The sequence below is a fragment of the Siniperca chuatsi genome, linkage group LG1 (genome assembly GCF_020085105.1).
Source record: "Siniperca chuatsi isolate FFG_IHB_CAS linkage group LG1, ASM2008510v1, whole genome shotgun sequence".
Lineage (NCBI taxonomy): Eukaryota > Metazoa > Chordata > Actinopteri > Centrarchiformes > Sinipercidae > Siniperca > Siniperca chuatsi.
Genome location: NC_058042.1, coordinates 15,846,867 through 15,865,242, shown reverse-complemented (window position 1 = coordinate 15,865,242; position 18,376 = coordinate 15,846,867). Strand labels below are relative to the sequence as shown.

At 38.1% G+C, this 18,376-nt stretch overlaps 2 protein-coding genes across 4 annotated transcripts in view; one reads left to right on the top strand and one right to left on the bottom strand.

Annotated features, from left to right (window-relative positions):
• Positions 1 to 1,036: 1,036 nt before the first annotated feature.
• On the bottom strand, positions 1,037 to 11,906 carry copb1 (COPI coat complex subunit beta 1). Its single transcript, XM_044199804.1, has 22 exons — positions 11,753 to 11,906; positions 8,727 to 8,879; positions 7,948 to 8,177; positions 7,374 to 7,543; positions 7,159 to 7,273; positions 6,961 to 7,053; positions 6,711 to 6,848; positions 6,454 to 6,573; positions 5,945 to 6,052; positions 5,679 to 5,825; positions 5,383 to 5,528; positions 4,645 to 4,741; positions 4,362 to 4,522; positions 4,118 to 4,238; positions 3,786 to 4,013; positions 3,154 to 3,333; positions 2,797 to 2,941; positions 2,538 to 2,657; positions 2,296 to 2,441; positions 1,963 to 2,052; positions 1,528 to 1,683; positions 1,037 to 1,245 (listed from the first exon to the last, which is right to left on the bottom strand). Exons 2-22 carry the CDS (start codon positions 8,815 to 8,817, stop codon positions 1,186 to 1,188), a joined length of 2,862 nt encoding a protein of 953 aa, XP_044055739.1. The 5' UTR covers positions 8,818 to 8,879; positions 11,753 to 11,906; the 3' UTR covers positions 1,037 to 1,185.
• A 3,437-nt stretch (positions 11,907 to 15,343) lies between these two features.
• Positions 15,344 to 18,376, top strand: part of pde3b (phosphodiesterase 3B) — a 51,150-nt gene continuing 48,117 nt past the window's right edge. Inside the window, exon 1 of one of the 3 annotated variants that reach the window (XM_044189735.1) lies at positions 15,344 to 16,379. In XM_044189735.1, coding sequence (XP_044045670.1) covers positions 15,492 to 16,379 — 888 coding nt within the window. In that variant the 5' untranslated portion in view covers positions 15,344 to 15,491. The remainder of the gene's footprint in view (positions 16,380 to 18,376) is intronic. The other 2 variants (XM_044189728.1, XM_044189722.1) reach the window with 2 other exon arrangements.

Here is an 18,376-nt window from a genome sequence, read left to right as displayed (position 1 = left end):
ACCGATTTCACAGATATTATAAATGTATGACTGGGGTTGTGACCCTTTAATCTGGCATATTCCCAGAAATGTCCCTTTACTCATAAATTATTAACAGGAGGGCAAATGGAATAAGTAGGTCTGTGCCAACACTAATCCATCTCATTATCAGAGTGACAGTAAAATGTACACATGGCTTTGAGAGTACCTTTGAAATTACTGCAATAGATTATCCTAGGTTAAAAGAAATCAGGTCCCTGCCTATGATATGTATATATTTCAGAGTCTTCATGATGTTGATGTCAGTTTGGGAGTAGTGACGGAACAAAATCCAATAATTTTCACACTGTGCAAGATATCACACGCGGCATCTGAGGAATTCTAATTAGAGCCTGGAGCTATGAAGCTGGACACAGCAGGCAGAAGTCCCTTCACTTTGGTACACAACCACCTCTTTGAACTTATTAAACATCTAATCTACTATCATGCCACATGTACAGAACAACTTTCCAGGAGAAAGCACCCAAATAATGGTCATACTATTATATATAAATATATAAAAGGTTGGCAGAAACACCCTCTCATTTACTTCTTCTCCATCTCCCTCATTAAAAGTGCCAAATTGCCTTTTTAGATGTCTTAAAATCTCTATTGACAAGTTATTTCATCAAAATTTCATGTCAAGCTACACATGAATCAATTAAAACACTTAAAAGGGACTTTGGTACAAAGTACTAGAAATGAATATTAAATATTAACAAGCCCTTGTCCAAAGCTACTGTAGATTTTTTTCTAAACTCAGTATAAAAAAAACTTGTAAAGTTGACAAAATGGCAATAGTCCACATTAATGTCTTTTTTTCAAACTTTAATTATGTGAACTATAATGAATGACATAAGTATAAAGTGGAAAGAGTCCAAAATTAAAGAATATGACTCAATGAATACAGCATGGAGCAAGTCTTCTTATTCTTTCAATACATATGTTTATTGAAAATTAAACTGGACAGGGAAAGAACATTACTGAGATGTAGTTTTCAGACAGAGGTGAAAAAAAAAAAAAAAAAAAAAAAAAAAAAAGCAGAGAAGCAACTGACCATACAGAGTTCTTAATTTGCTGTGATGAAAAGGCTGTAAGATGGGCGATACAAGAGAACAGCAGGCGACTTTTACAAAGTCAGAGGGAATCGGTTGGATCAGAGTTGTCTCAGACATTCGTCTTTTTTTGGGAGAGGTTGATCTTGTCACCAAGGCTCAAGGCCATCCCCTGTGAAATGAAGGAGGGAGGATTTATTGTAATAGACTATATATTAACAGATTTGATACATAATGGTAAGAGCGTTAAGCTTTAGTGCAACATCACATGTAATGGGTTATTTCATATATTCAGTTTTCCATTCAGGCCAATTCTTTGAGTGAGTTATTAGATTAAATGTTATCCTTCCAAAAGATGAATTTGTTGCATTGCTTGAGCTTATAGCAAATAAATTCAACCAAGCTTTTAGTTCTCAGGTGCATAAGTGTTCATGGTGCAGCAGCTGTGACCCACCTGACTTTTGGCTCTAATGCGTATGTGTCCGTTGACAGGTGCGTCAGGCCCCAGGTGGATGGGCTTCTCAATGCTGACATTAGCCAGGGCGTCTTCTCCAAAGATAGAACGAGCATAAAGGTTGGCAGCCATGAAGCCGCAGAAGCCAGACAGTGCCTGGTTTGTAAGATAAAAAGATGAGAATATTGCACAACAACAACACAGTACTGACACACTTTATCTAATATGATGGGCTTGGTGACGACTTATGATAGTCATGACAAGAAGATATATATTACCGACAGTTATAATTGGACCACCACAAAGACCACTTATGATGCACCATGCAACATGCACCAGCACCAAAAGTTTTAACTGCCTATTTCATTTAGTTCTGCCAGCTTTAAAACCTCATTCACTTTCTTTGCTTTGCTGTATGTAACGTTGCCTACCAACCTTCTCAGGAGTCAGACACTTCATGTTGGTGGACTTGAGGATATGCTGGAGGTAATCGTTCAGATCAGTGATGTTGGTGTTCACCGTCACCTTTAACAAAGAAAGATTGCTTAGGGACCATCTTTAATGTTCATGTTTTTTATTTTTCCTAAATATTGTGATTTATTTGTTGAATGTAAATCAATGTGTTCCCTTAAAAAAGGAAGTTGAGGAAACTACAGAACAAACTTTAGAAACATGTCTGACTGACTGACTGACTGACTGACTGATGATGCCAAACAAAGTCATTTTTGTCAGTTTCGGGGAACTGGCCACAAAGTAAAAAAAGTTTACCTTGTTTTCCCACTCAAATTCTGCCCACATCTGTCTGAATTCTGCATCGGTGCAGGAAGCTGGCTGGATGTAGTCCATGATGTCAATGTGGATGTCACTGAGGACAACGCAGTTTCTGTCGCTAGCAGCTCCCGACACATCATAGACTGGGAAGAAAGAATCAAACACCCTCATAAATAAAAAAACATGTTCTGAACAAACACAACATAAGTTGAATTACGATGGTAAAATGACTCTCTTACCAATGTTGCCAAATATAATGCCATTCTCAGTAGAAGCCACCTTGACATTGGCCTTGATGTTAGCAAAATCGTGAGGAGCCAGAGTTAGAGGTGAAGGCTTCTCAACCAACTTGAGATCACCTGTAGGATGCATACATTTAGTGAAAAGTGTACATAGTGCAATGTAGCAACACAAATGTGATTGGCTTCAAACAGCATTACTAGAGAAGAAAACCTGTACATTTGTCCAGTGATGTGGAAAATAAACTACTAGACTAACCTAAAGTGGCCAGCTCAAGGGTGCAATTCTGGAGAGTATCACTGGTTTGGTTGACCACCAGCACGTCCAACACAATGTCATACTGGTTGACATGAACATAGGCTTCAGCATACACTGGGTCTGAGAAGCCTGTTAGCTGGGTCACCTAGATTGGACAAAAATTAATAACATTTAATTATAAATTATAACTAAATACAAATATTTCACATACAAACAGGAACAACTATTCTCTTTCCCATTGTCCAATCAAAACAATCTCATCTCCTAGCTATCTCATCTCCAAGCAGAGCTAATATTTACAGACTCCCACAGTAGTGCTGTTCTCAATCTAATTTCCAGTTCTCTTGTATGGTGTACCTTGTTGAGTTTTGAAGCCAGGGGATCAGCAGCCTCCTTCCTCTGAGTGTTGCCCATAGCAGCCAGCAGACTGAGCTGGAACTGGTCCTCCTTAGAAGCCATTTCACTTTTGGCTGTCAGCTGCATGAAGGATATTGGGTCGTCTGCCTGCACTGTTACATTACGTTTCTCAGACTCTTTCTGTGGTCAGAATAAGAAACACATATGGTTATTTTTGGGGGCATAATCCAGCCTATAGTTAGAAACAACACACCAAGAATACCTACAGTAGTAAGCCAAGATGTAAAAACAAATGGGTAACAGAAATGAAATCAAATCAAGTAACACTCAGAGCCAAGAGTGGCAGTTGTGCTTAATCAACACAAAAATTGGAGTGACAGTGACAATGTTTCTGTCAAGAGAAACCAGGACCCTCGTATATCAATGTTGCACAGTAAGGTAATAAATTCTTAGTAAGTAAAACTTGTCTGGCTTATGAACAGTGATCATATGATCTACAAACACAAATGTGCATTTTAAAATATTCATAAATGAGGGCTGGGTCTAAAAATATGCAATTAACACCAAAAGGGTGTGCCCAACTGTCAGGAGGTTAAGTGTTGAGTTCAGCCCTCTGAGTCAACTGTCATTACCTTCTGTGACAGCTTCTCTTCCTCCAGTCTGACAGTCAGCATATGTGACAGGGATTTGCGGCACTCCTTGTTGAAAATGTCATTCATCAGTGGTGAGCACTCTGACAGGACCTTGAGGCACAGCGAGATGCGGTCCACATCATCGTCTGTAATTGGCTTCTTGGGCAGAGAGGACTTGCCCAGGTGCAGCACAGTGACCATGATCAGCATGGCCTCTGCAACAAAGGACTGAGAGGGACAGCAAGGCAGCAGGGATTAGAAGAGCAGGCAGTTGGTTTAATGATTTTTACTAAGGTGTTGCCTTTGCATGAAGTGAAGAGAGGACAACTCACATTTTGTTTCTTTTTGTCTTCAACAATAGCAACATAGCGCAACGCCACTTTGGTCAGTGTGGTGGCCAGGGAAGCTGCCACATAGAAGTCACCATCCATCAGAAAGCCTCTAAGTGGAGGTCTGGAACAACAAAATCAGTGTTTGTTGAGTGAGCTGGGTGGTAAGATGACCAAACTCCACATAATCAATGGAATATTACAGGCAAATAACGATAACCCCCCCCCCACAATGTGCAACCTTTACCTATCCTCTTCTTTCTTCGAAGGCCTGGAGGAGCTGAGGGCACTCTGTGTCACGTAGGTGCCCATCTCTGTCACCAGCTTCTGAGCTGGAGCTGCACTCACTTCATCCTCTGGTTTCACCTCTCCCGTCTCTTTCTTTATCTCATTGTCTACAATCGGGATCTGTCCAAGCAAGAGACACATGTCAGATATTTGTGACAATTTCAATGACTATGAAATGACAAGTTTGGACTGTTGGGTAAGGTTGTGTTACATTAAATTCTGACAATAATGGACAAAAATACCTCTCCCAAGGACCTGCGTACTTCTGTCATCACACTCTGGATATCTTCCTTGGTGCTGCAGTATTCTCCCAAGATCCACAATGCTCCCCTGTAGATCCTGAAATGTGACAATGGTGACAAAAGTCATGAACATTCACAGTGCTGCATACTCCTGTATTGATATACTACCCAGCCATAGTGACAAAACTCAGCCAAGTCTATGAAACCGACAAATGTGACTATAGAGAAAAACTCGACATGACTTTCAGAATACAGTTCAGAGTACAGTTTTCCCAAAATTTTATAGAGCAGAGCAATTGACCAAAATTAGACCATTTTCATTCCTCATGTAAGGTAACAAGCTGCTAAAGAATCACCCTGTTTTTCACATTTTTCTATATTTTCTATCTTCTTGGTTCCATATTTATCACATTAGAGAGGAGACACAGTTGGGGAATTGTTAACTACTGAAATGTGTCACTGTGCCTCACAGCCTCTTCATTTTGATAAAAGCAAGTGCCCAACAGACAATGCAATAACTTCAAACTGACAGTTCAGCTCACATTTGACTTACAAAGTATTATGTCTCATTAGCAAACACTGAATAAATAATGATTTACTTAATCGTTGATCGACTTACATATTTATCTAAATCAAATAGGCTAACCCAAATTTGACCTGCTTTTTATAAGCATTAAGGGAGAGACAAAAATCAAGACACTGCATCATGTTCCCCTCAATGTGCTTATAAAGCCTTACTTGACAGTTTTGATGGTGTGAAAGACTTCCAGCATCTTCTCGATGACGAGGGGTCTTAAGTTGTCAAATCTCTGAATGGCTTCCCGTACAAACTCCAGCACATCAGCAGCAGCTGCCTCATTAGTGTCACTTAGGAATTCCATCAGCTGTAAATCATATCAACACACAGAAAAGTCTTAATATATTCTTATTATATACTGTATATAAAACACCATGTGGGTCTTCACAAAAAGCTAGGAAATATAACAAATTTCAATACCATCTTTTGTGATGTGCTTAAATAATAGGAAACTCACCACAGGTATGACATTGGCCGCCATATCAGGGAAGCGCACACTGCAAGAGTGGAGGGTGCGCACCAACAGCTGCCTGTACTTATCAGTGTCTTCATGTTCTGTTACATTGTTTGTCTTAATCACCTCTTTCTTCAAAACAATCACCAACTGAAAAAAAAAAGAACAAAAGATGCCTCTATATTTCCAGAATAATCTCTTTTTTTCTCTGTGTCCATGCTTGGACATGAAAACAACAAAAACATGGATATACTGTGCATGCCACTGACCTCTTCTACATTGCGAGATGAAACAAGGTCCAATGCCAGCTGCAAGGTCTTCTTTCTGACTTCCAGGTCAGGAGTGCTGAGAACACGCAAGATGTCCATCACAAGGTCCTGGGGGGAAAAAAGCAACCAAATTAAGTGTAAACAGAGTTGATACACTGTAGGTGCAGCAAACTGGTACTGTGTCTATATTTGCCAGATTCTGATATCATCATGATTTTTTCTGCTGCTTTTGACTCTATAAACTAGACTACATAAAACTTAATTCTGTATATTTTCTTATATATGTTGTTATGGTCTCATATTAAATAATAATTATAAATAAAAAGGCTACCATCATAAATACCACTACTAACAAGTATAATTGATAAGAGTTTTTGTATTTTTAGTAGGGCTTAAATTTTTTGGTTAATGTTCTTTTTAATAAAAAAAAAATTGAGATAGAGGGCAATGGCACTAAATTGTATTTGTTAACTGCAGCAAAAACTAACCACAACCATAATTTAACATACCTGGAGTACACGCTCGTGAGTGGGATGCTCCTTCAGTTCAATCAGACGATCAAGAACAATCAGTTTCACGTTGTTGTCGCTCTCCTTGATAATCAAATCAATGTAGCACTGGGCAGCAGCCTGGAGTCCAACAGAGCACAGCATGCATAAGAGACTGTACTAAACCAAAGACATCACTGCTATTGGGTAGTACAATATCCTTACTGTAAAAACAGTATAGGACACACAAGATCACTGACAAAACCTTGGTGATGTACCTTAATGGCTGTGGGAGCACTAGAGAGGGTCACAAGGGTGCCAGCAGCCTCATACTTAACAGCCGGACTGGAGGACTGCAGCAGGTTATAGATGCAACGGATAAACCGGGCGCGCTCAGAAGGGTTAGCATGGCAAACCTGCCAGACAGAGAACAAAAACAGCAAGAGCTCAGACATTAAAGCAGCAGTTCTGGTAGTATGCTGTTGTGCTACAAAGCTTAAATGAGACTAATAAAAGGCCTTGACTCACTTTGTAAATCAGCTCTACAATGACCAGCTGGAGAATGTCACCAAAAGTGTGAACTTGGTCAATACATGTGCTGAGGTAATCCAGAGCTCGATCCTATAAGATGTGAATGACATGTGTTAGGCCTTTTTTAGATAGATAATGTAGGTCTAGTGGCACATAACAGTAGAAACAGTAAGAAAAGGACAATATGCTACAGACCTGATCTGCATGAATCAGCATCATGAAAGCATTTCTCTTACAGCTGGCATCTTTCTCATTGACAAGAAAGTCATGGATCAACTCTGGAGCGTCTGGGATGAGATGTTCAAAGTTCCTAAAACAAATAAATGTCATCAGTTGCTTTTTGTTCACTAATGAATGGAGTACAAAATGTGTATATGTGGAAAGGTGTCTGAATATTTAACAGTTGGTACCTATAGATGGTGTAAATGGCCAGGACAGCATTGCGGCGAACATAACTGTGACGGTGCTCCAGGCAGGCCCGGATCGCTGGCATGAGAGGCTCAAGCAACTCAGACTCCTTCAGCTTGCACAGGAAACGCAGAGTGGAGCCACGGATGAACTCATTGGGATGCTGCAGGTCCTGAAATTAAAAAGAAGATTTGCTGAATCATTTAAAATAAAAATGAAACCAATTTATTCTAGTTATTCAAGCTATTTATTTATACTATTATTACATTATAGAAAAAGTAAGCACATTATTAAGCTCTTGGACCAAAAATGAGTGGATGCTTACTGGAAATAATGTGTCACACGACCCTGCCAAACAGGTGTTCAGTCATCCCTTCAGATGTGTGATTCTTACCATCACATATGAACAATTTAATATTATATATATATATATATATATATATATATATATATATATATATATATATATATATATATATATATATATATATATATACACACACACACAGAGTGCATTACTTGAGTTGATGAAGCTTATCGATTGATCACAACCATTAGTGTGTCAATTAGCGTTACCTTTCTGTAGGCGTCACAGACCAGGATCATCTCCTGAAGCAGCTTGCCATCTGGGGTTGTTTTGGGAACAATCTCCCAGAAAACCAGCAGCAGCTTTTTGATGGTATGATCTTGAAGTGGCAGCACGAAGCGGATTATGGTCATCAGCAGTCCTGGCAACTTCTCACCATTCAGGATCATGATGATGACCTTCTTCAGGGCTTCAGTCTTTGCCTTGATCTCCCCCTTTTCTGTTAAAAAAAAAAAAAAAAAAAGATTAATATTATTACTAGTATGAATGGGATCAGCGTGGCCTTAAGGATTCATTATGATTTTTACAGATCTTCACCTAAAACTTTTCTGAAAGAGTAAGTTGAATTATTTGTTTTTTTCACTGAGAAAAATATTAAGTGATTTGTATTTTGATGAGCAATTATCATTTTAGTCATTTGTCAACTAAAACCAACATTGGTCACAGCTTTTCTGGATAACCCACAGACCTCACCGTCAACATTTTTCACCGGAACTACTCTCTACTTAAGAAATAATCCCTGTGAAAACTGCTGACAGTAAGATGTGTGGATTAACCAGAGTAACCAGGACATTGTTTCAGAAAAAGAGATGTTTTTGCTTTTGATTCTTTTTCAATGCAGCACCAATTAAATTTCAATCACCTCCATTGTAATAAGGTGGAGAGAGAAGTTTTAGAAATGAATATTTCCCCTCTGCATGGTTTATTAAGGTAAGTGAGAGATCTATTTAGTAGCATAGCTTTGCAAGTAAACATTAAGAATAGTTACCTAGATCAGCTTTTAGGCTGACTTCAGAAGGGGGCTCTGAATCAGATGTAACATTGATCAGAGTGTAACAAACGTTCTCTGCAGCTGTCATTTTGCTGCTGGGCTTGTGTCCGTTTAGAAGAATCCCAATGAATGTCGCTCAATGGATAATACCTATGTGAAATAGAAAAACAGTATATTTAGTTAATGGTGGAGAAAACATTTACACAAGACAAATAAATATGAGTGCTGCAAATGTGGGATATAACTACGAAGATGTCCACATAGAAATTAAACAGAATCAGCAGAAACTGCAGAAACAAACAAGATAAATCTACTATACATCATCATGAGCATAAAACAAAATAAAGCATTGCAGAGTCGTATTTCATTTCCTTTGCAGCAGCGGAAGAAGTCATGGCAAACCGTAATAAAATGGGACTGGACAACTCTTTAAAAAACCCAGAACAGTAATCCAGGTATCAATCACAAGACTTACTTTTACTGGAAAACTGTCAAAAATAGAACTAATTAAGTCTACAACGCATGATTTACCAAATATAACCACTTCTTATTTGCTGGAATTAAACTGCAAAGTTTGCAGCACATTGACTCATTGTTAAGAGCTGTCACCTCACAGCACAAAGGTCCTTCCAGATCCTTTCAGAGTCTCTCGAAAGAAATGCATATCAGATAAATTGGAAACTCTAAGTAGTTGTGATTGTGAATGTATTGTTCTGTTGCTGCCATAGACTTGCGACCTGTCCTGGGTGATTCTCTGTGTGGAACTCAAAGCATGTTGGGATATGCTTCAGATCCTCTATAATCTTGACCAGAAAAGCCTACAAAATGATTATATAAAGCGATGAGGAATGTATGTAAGCCCTGTAAAAGTCTTTCAGAAAAACATCAGCAACAGCTAATCCAACCTAATCTAAAGCCAAAAACACAATGGGTTGTCTCAGGCCTAATAATAATAATAAGTCTTGAATAAAACATATAGTCCCTGGAATCCACATCGCCAAATACTAAAAAGATTTTGAGTTCATGGAGTTCATCAATGTTACAATGTGACCAATTCTGGGTTATGCTCACAACATAGTATAGTATATTTAAAGAAAAGGTGACGGTGCTATACAGCGTAGCTTGTTCTTTAAATAAAAGTGTAAATGTTAAAACTTGATAAAACATATTTATGACTACAACTCAACAGTATATGTTGTTTGTGTTAACAGGTTACATTTTTAAATAAAAACAGCAGCATCTGAACATGAAATTTAAGTGACATAAAACATGACTAGTTTAAAATTAACTTAAACTCATAGGATAGGTTCACAAATTTTCAAGTCTGTCTTAAAACATTAATCAGGTGGCCATATGTACATTGAAACTGTTTTTTGTTTGCTGTAATCATTCCTACTGGCCATTTAAAGATCCATTCTTAACATGGTTTCAAGGAAAGTAATGGGGGACAAAATCCACAGTTCGCATTCTGTACAATAATATATCTATAACTTTATCTGACGATAATATGAGGCTTCAGGAATCTGAGTTCACCAAATTAAGTGGGTAGCTTCCAAAGTTACAGTCTCTTTAGTATAGAAGTTAGTACAGAAGAAGTGTAGAGGTCCGTGTTGAGCTGTGGTGGAGAAATAATAACATAAAGAGGGAATTTTGCACTAACAGGTCTGTAACTCTGGAATATACTCACTTGATTTGCCTAACTCAACATACATTTTTAAATGTATTTTTGCACTGAACAAGGACTGAACTTTGCACACCATCGCTGAAATTGGAAGTACATTAGGAAGGGATCTCTTAATGGCCAGTATGAACAGGAGGAATGATTGCACCAAGCAAAAACTGTTTCAATGTGCATATGGGCACCTGATGATGTAAACAGACTTGAAAATGTGTGAACCTATCCATTAAACTAAAATGTTTGCTTAGGTTTATGCTCTGCAATATTGTAAACAGACCTAGTAAACAAAATTACACCCCGACCATGGGGGTCAACCATTAAAATGTTTTTATATTATGAACACTTACAAGCATCTATTAAATGGCTTGTGTGTTTGATTAATATATTACTTTATGCCTTTTCTCCTATAGTATTTGCTCACAAAACCCATATGTTGCATCGCATAGTTTGATTATGGCTGCATTTGTGTTGTATCAGACAAAACATCCTAATAAAGGCCTGGTCAGCCTGGTTAATAGAAATTAAACTGCCTGTCTGCTTATTTTGGTAGCAGTGAATATGAATATAACAGCAATGAATTGGAAATACAAGCTGATTAGTAGATCACCTGTATGACACAGGTACCTGTGAACCCAAACAATACAGACAGGTCTGTGTGATGCTCTTGGAAGTAAAAAATAAAATCTCAAATGGATTTGGTAATATGGAAAAATACCTCAGTCTGAAATTATGAGGAGAAATAAGTTACATGGCCGCTTTTCCTGACTGAGAAAAAAGTATAGTGTGTCACGCGTCTAGTTAAAACAAAAGAAGAAGCTCAATTACTGCTGAGCTGTCTTTGAATAGCCTAGATCTAGTTAACTACATTTCAAGAGGTCACGTTTACATGGTTCGGGTATCTTCCTGACATTTTCTGCCGCTTTTGACTGTAAATACTGGACTGCTGTCATCGCAACAACACATGCAAGGGCTGTCATTGTGACAGCAAAAGCAGCTTAAGTTACAATGTTACGTTAGGTTAATAAAGCAAGTCAAGAAAGTGTGACACCCAGCACACCCTCGTACAACACTGAAGCTAACTAGCGTTACTATTATGGCGCTAATGGAGTTAACGTTACCTGCGTTAGTTGTGCAGCAAAACCCCAATAAAAAGCAAACATCAGTTAATTAGTCGACTATTCAATTGGTTACATTAAGTTAAAATATATGATCAATTGCTAACTAGTAATGGCGTAGCTTCTGCCGAGGCTAGCAATGAAATGGAGGACAGTAACGTTAGCTAACATTAGCTGTCTTAACAGTTACCACGGGTCAGTGCTGGTTAAAACTAAGTTACATAACCTACCTAAGTGCACGACTATTACCCTCCGAAGTGGCCTTCGATATCCAGGTTTGGATTTTTACATCTGTAAAAATGATCTGGGGTTCCCTTTGCCGAGCTGTCTCTTCGGTTTCCACTTCTTCCTAGTGACGTGGAAGATTACTTTCGGAGCCACGTCACTGCTACCGTGCGCCGGAAGGTTCAAACTCGAGAGCAATAAACCCGAACACGAAAATCACAGGATGATCACAGAATATCTCTTTCCATTCAATAGCAAACTTGAGAAATATTATTTTTGTTGTTATATTGGACACTTTATTTTGTATAATGTTGTAAGACACACATGTTCGTGTGTATGCCACCTGTGGATTTAAGGACCTCAATCAAATGTATTAGGTAAAATTGTCCAGATTACCTGTGGATTTTGACTCCTTTTACAATCCCGGCTGGGCCTGGGCCCCCCAAGATGAACCGGTAAAGAAAAAACATCTGGGCAGATGCCAGTGCAACTGTGACCCTGATAAAGAGCTGGAAAATGGGTAGGTTTTGATGGCTTTTCACAATAAAGCTGATTAAGTAAATGCTACAGTGCAATGAGCATTAAACAGCACTTCACTGCCATTTCATATAAAAATGAATCAATGATGATTATTTATGATGAATAGTGATCATTGCTGCAGTTATTTATTTATTGTTAACATTTCACTAAAGAGACAAAATATACATTCAAAGACACTGTACAGCTAGAAATTATAATGCTGGACATAATACATAATCATGTATTATCAATTACTCAGTATCGGTTTTAAGTAGTAGTAGTTTTTGAAGAGTGTCCAAAATTTTCCACAGTGATTAACAACTTCCACTTCAAAGTGTATTGGTTCATAAGGCCTCTCTGTTACAGTCTTCTTCATACTTGGCCCCTGTATCACAAACAAAAACAAAAAATTAAAAATGTGATGTAAAACAACCCCACACATAACTGAACTATAAATTGAATTACTTAACAGATTTAATGGTATGCAGCACCCTCCAGTGGAAGCTTAGTGACACAGTGGATGCACAGAAACTTGAATGCACCGTAGTCTTAAAATTAATGTCTTAAAATCTTTCATTCAGTCATTATGTTCCACTCTTTACTTACCAATACAGCAATGCAACAACCCATGACCAAAGGCCCCTAAACAAACAGCATAAATATCACTGGAATTTCTTTTTCTCTCTGAATATTTAGTTTAGAAAACTGAAAGTGATTTTTATGGAAAACCTGATAAAACTACACAGAAACAATGTTTTGATAAATTATGTTTTTAATACGAAAGTTTAATAGGATAAGTCTATAGTTATTTTCATCATTTTATTATCGCTATCAAAAAAATCGCATTTAAAAAGACCAAAACCAACAATAAATTTATCCCATTTACAAACATTGTCTGTGCAGGAACAAACTACACTGGCTATGTTCATCATAATGAAAGGATATATCCCGCTGTGCAACAGTGTGGTCCAGTGTGTAATAGTTTTTTGAGGAACATGGAATTCTATGGCACAGAGGCATAAGCTACATCAGGCTTTCGCTACACAAACAATACTCATTAGTAGGTTAAATTAATTGTTGCTTTTGGTGTCTTCAGGAAAATTCTTAATTCTTGTGAGTTTTGCAAACCAACGTAACACTGTCACTTGTATTGTATTGTGTGGCTGCAACACCACAATAGACTACATTCATTTTTACACTGATCAACACCCACTTGAATGCAAGTCTTTAGTCATACACATTCAAATTGAAGTTTCCTGATAAGGAGGGTTTATGGTTCAAGTCAAGAGCAAAGTGCTTATTTACACCACAGAGCCTTGTCAGCCAAAGAACAATGACTACACATGTGCTTCTATCTACTCTATATGCTTACTTTTAAAATTATTGTTTATTATAGGATTCTCATTTAACTTAGTAAAAAGATCCTGTTCTGTGGGGATGGTTTCAATTTTCAAAAAAATGTGCAATCCACCTGGTACAGTCACAGTGTCTTTCATGACCTGAGACAACTGTGCCCAGATTAAGCAAACTGAAAACCTTATTATTATTTTCTGTGTTTGTGTTTATGTCTGTGTTTGTGGTTCGTGTATGTGGGTGGATGCAGGGTTTGTCAGTTTCTTGTGGAGGGTGGGTGTTCTTTCTCTTTTGTTCCTGTTTGTCCTTGTATTTTATTTATTTTCTTCTTCTGTACATTCTTTGTTGCTGTATGCATTTAAATGTAAAGCAGACTGAGTTTACCTGTGATGAAATGTGCTATATTGATGAAACTGCCTTGTCTTTCCATAGACCTTTTCCACAGCAGACATTTTGACTTGTCTGAGACACAGGTGTAACTAATTACATTAAAGATGGCTCTGTTCTATTTAAGGGTTCCACTAAGCCAGCATCCACACTTTAAGGGCCCTGGGATTGGCATGACTAAATGCTATGTAGTCATCTTTAATATGATTTATTACAACGGTGCTTTTCCTGCTGTGACATGTCAAAATTTCTGCTTGGGAAAAAAGTCTATTAGCTGTCTGTGGCAGCTCCAAGATTAGACTGTAATGACATCGCCACAGTTTGTCTGCTGTTGTGACTTGTTTAAGTTTTTATGACTGGACAATATAGAAATAACAGGACATTATGTAAATTAAGGAAGGAGTTTTCGTTTTAGGGTTAGAACTTGCTTGCTTAAGTTGGCAGTTCTCATGAAACAAGAATATTTATCTTGAATTCAAAGACATTTAAGTCTTGTTGGTCTGTCATGCTAACTAATGTTGTCAACAAGCTAGCTTACGTTTGTGGAAAGCCTCTATGTATTTAGCGTTAGCTAGCTAGCTAGAGTATCCAGTGGGGCTTTTTTCATGTCATGAACAGTGCCTTTGACTGTGCATTATTTATCTCGTAAATAAGGTAAAACGATATTTATTAGATATGATACCACTACTCGATACTTAATGCCGGCAACGTTGTTATTGTGATCAGTTTAATCGACAATCGTCTGATTTACCAACCTCAAGGCAGGCGAACCAAACGATCCCAGAGCAACATGATGCAGCGACACGCAGTGGCGACACTTTGCCCAAAAGACCCATTCATTTTAGGATGGTAAAAGATTACTTTATACAGTTAATTAGACTATTGCCAAGTTAATTTAAACTATATGCGTAGATGATAAACTGAGCCATGAGAAGTATAAAAAAATTGTAACGGTCGGCTCAATTCACATATTAATTTATCTCCATTTTAAACAAAGTGATATTCAAATTGTGTACAGATGAAATCAAGTCTAAAAACATCTAAAATATTTAAAATTAATAATAACAAAGACGACCCTACACATGAGGAATGTACCTGAAACATCTAAACTTGCAGGATTGGAGGGTAAAACTGTTATGGAAATGTAACCTTAAGTTTTAGTGATACATTCTTTATTAAATGAGAATATTAAAAAAAATCCTCACTAACTGCAGCTTCAGAGTACATTGATTATATTACATGAACTCAGGATTGGTTCAGCGCTCCACATTACAAAGCCCTGCGGTCTAAGTTGTCGCCTCTAGGCGGCGACAGAGAGCCCCATTTCTGTAAAAACAACATCTCACCTTCTTTCTTTAGTCCAAGTGCTGGAGCACGTTTGAGTGACCATGGAGTGCTTTTGCTGTCATGTAGTTTAGCGCTAATACGGCGTGAATATTAGAAGAGGGGGACTTTTGCGTGGATACGAGGAGCCACAGTCGAGCCATGGCTGCACGGGAGGAAGGAGAGGTTTTGCACAGTAAAATAAGGCACCACGACGGAGCTGGAAGTGTAAACAGCTCAGAGGGCTTCAGGAACGGCTATGTGAAGAGCTGCGTCACCCCTCTTAAACAGGACCATCAGAGGGGATTTTTGTTTAACGTGTGCAGGTTTTGCAACGAAGACGTTCTTAATTCAAAATTGTTAAAGGTCTCTGCCCTCTACGTCGGCGCCTTTGTAATCTTCGCGGTTTCTTTTCTCATTTCTAGGAGCTTGCAAAGTGACTCGCTTTGGGATTTGCGGACTTTTTTGTCGGGCTTCTCCCAGTCCATCAGTCCTTTATTCAGCATAGGATGTGCTTTCTTCTTTCTAACGTTTTACCTGAGGAGGAAAAAGAAAGAAAGCAGTAAATGCTGGCTCGTGTCACTGCCAGCATCGTGTTACCTCGGGGATTTTTTGGTTTTGCGGTTTTTGCAATGGGGAGAGGACCAACACCAGATGCAAATGGTGGGCAGGTTGTTATTCGTGTTGGGATGTGTGGGTCTGCTCACACTGATCCCCACTCTGAAACTCAAACACAGTGTTCTTATACTGGTTTTTGCCAGCGTTGTGTGGCTTGTTTCTTTCACAAGTTTGAGCGGTCTGCCTGCACTGCTCAGACCGCTCTTCGCCTGCTTTGCGGGGGTTTCTGGCTCCCTGTTGGGGCTCTGTTTCGACCGTTATTATCCGTCGAGGGAAGCACCTAGTGGGATTTCCACCGCGGAGGAAAAGGTCCCTGTGATCAGACCTAGGAGAAGGTCCAGTTGTGTTTCACTGGGGGAAACGTCGACCAGCTATTATGGCAGTTGTAAAATGCCTCGCAGACCTTCGTTACCCTGTATATCCAGAGAACAGGTAGGTCTTCCCCTGCAGGACCACGTCTGTTGTTATAGTTCAAAACTAGGCCCACTGATCATCCACAGCTACCCCGAGTGCACATGTGCATCAGAAGAGGAAAACACCCTATCTTATGTCATGAAAATGCAAATCAAACTACTGACCTACAGAAAAGCATTCCCTCACAGAACAAAATCAGTTAAGCTATTTCACCAAATTATCAGCCTAACATTAGATATTCAATAATTAAATGGCTTGTAGCTAAAAGAGAACATTGTGTTGTGAATGATTTAACTAGGTTATTACAGACTATTCCAGGTTGCAGGCAATCTAACATTATTTTTTGCAGTGTTATTAAATAGGCCTACATATGTTATAAATATCAAGCAAGGACTTTTACCTTAAGCAAGCAAATTTATTTTAAATTTAATTTTAGCATTTCAGCCTGTTAAAGTGTGTTTTGTAGCCTATAAATACTTAAAATTTACACAATAACATTCAACATGGCTACAGCATTTCTTGCCATCATGACATCAGTAATGTTTATCTAGACTGTGTTGGGAATATATTTATTTAGAAGTCAACATACCAGATAATCAATGAAATGTGAGTGTCTTATCTACATCATGCTGCCCTGAATAATAACACAACCAGCTGCATAGCAAGTGATGTGGCCTATGGTTCCATCTGACTGTAGCAGTCAACAAAACAAAATGATGGTGAGCACATGCAGGGATTATTCAGTGTCTACAGTCCACATTCGGTGTGTGTTTCTTTTCCTTTTTGTTTACTTGTATACACAAGCCCGTACAACCCGTATAAAACCAGTCTGTTTACATACAGTAGCTAACAGGTCCACTGCAAAGTGATGCTCCTCTCTACTTTGCATCAGTTTTGTAAACCAATACACCTATATCGAGTGATATCCATACAAAATGAAGACTATCATGTTGCATACACTATGTTGTGGACAAAAAAAGCTGATGCAAGCTGTTGCCATAATTTGTGTGTAGACAAATGGCAACGTTATTGTCAGTATTATACAGTAGTATAATAGTTTATTTAAAAGCAAAACATGTTCTTTAGTGGATGCCAAGCCATCAGCTCACATGCATTGTTTTTGTGTCCTTCGAGCTTTGTTAGAAATGATAAGAGAACTAAAAATGTATATCCAGTTTCTCAGTTGTGCTATTTCCAGCAGTTGTTTTTCACTTCATTGTGTTTTAGGCTATTAGTAGATTAGCAGTCACACTGAGTTAGGCCTTAAACAGTGCATGAAAAAAACTGCATAAAAAACTAAAACAGAAAAAAACAGGTTCATTCAAGACTCTGTATGAATATGACCACAGACTTTAAGATCCTTATTTGACTAGTACAGCATTTCACCTTTTGCTTTATCCTATGAGATACAGAAACATTAGAACTCAGAATGCACTTTATGTGTTACTGAAAATTAGTAAGAAGTAAACAATGATATATGGAGGCTGTAATATCTTTTTTTAAGCAAGTTTTATGATGGAGGCGTCAGCTCCAACATTTGCCAACCTTTTCATTTGGAAGAGAATAATATTGACTAGAACCCAAGATGAAGTGTTTTTGAAACCACAGATTTGATCTTTACCTAAAAAATGTTGCTCCAACATTATTTGCAGAAAATGGGATTTATAAAACAAACAAACAAAGGAAATAGTGTGTATTAGTACAATTACTAATAAGAGCATTACCATTTGACTCAATTGACATTCACTGTAGTTAGTTACTTGACTTGCAACCTAAAACGTACTTCAGTGTTGACATACTCAGGTATTGGGGCTCTTTGTAGGTAGGTATATACAGCACATGATACACTAAAAGTACTACACCTTATCATTTTCAATTGGAAAGTTGAAACAGGACATTGGTTCTGTATTTGATAATAAACAAACCATGTATTTTTTAATTGCTACATTATTTGCCTGCCCCACGTCCCCAAACAGATTATATTAAACCTCGTTTATACTGTGTAAAACTGCATA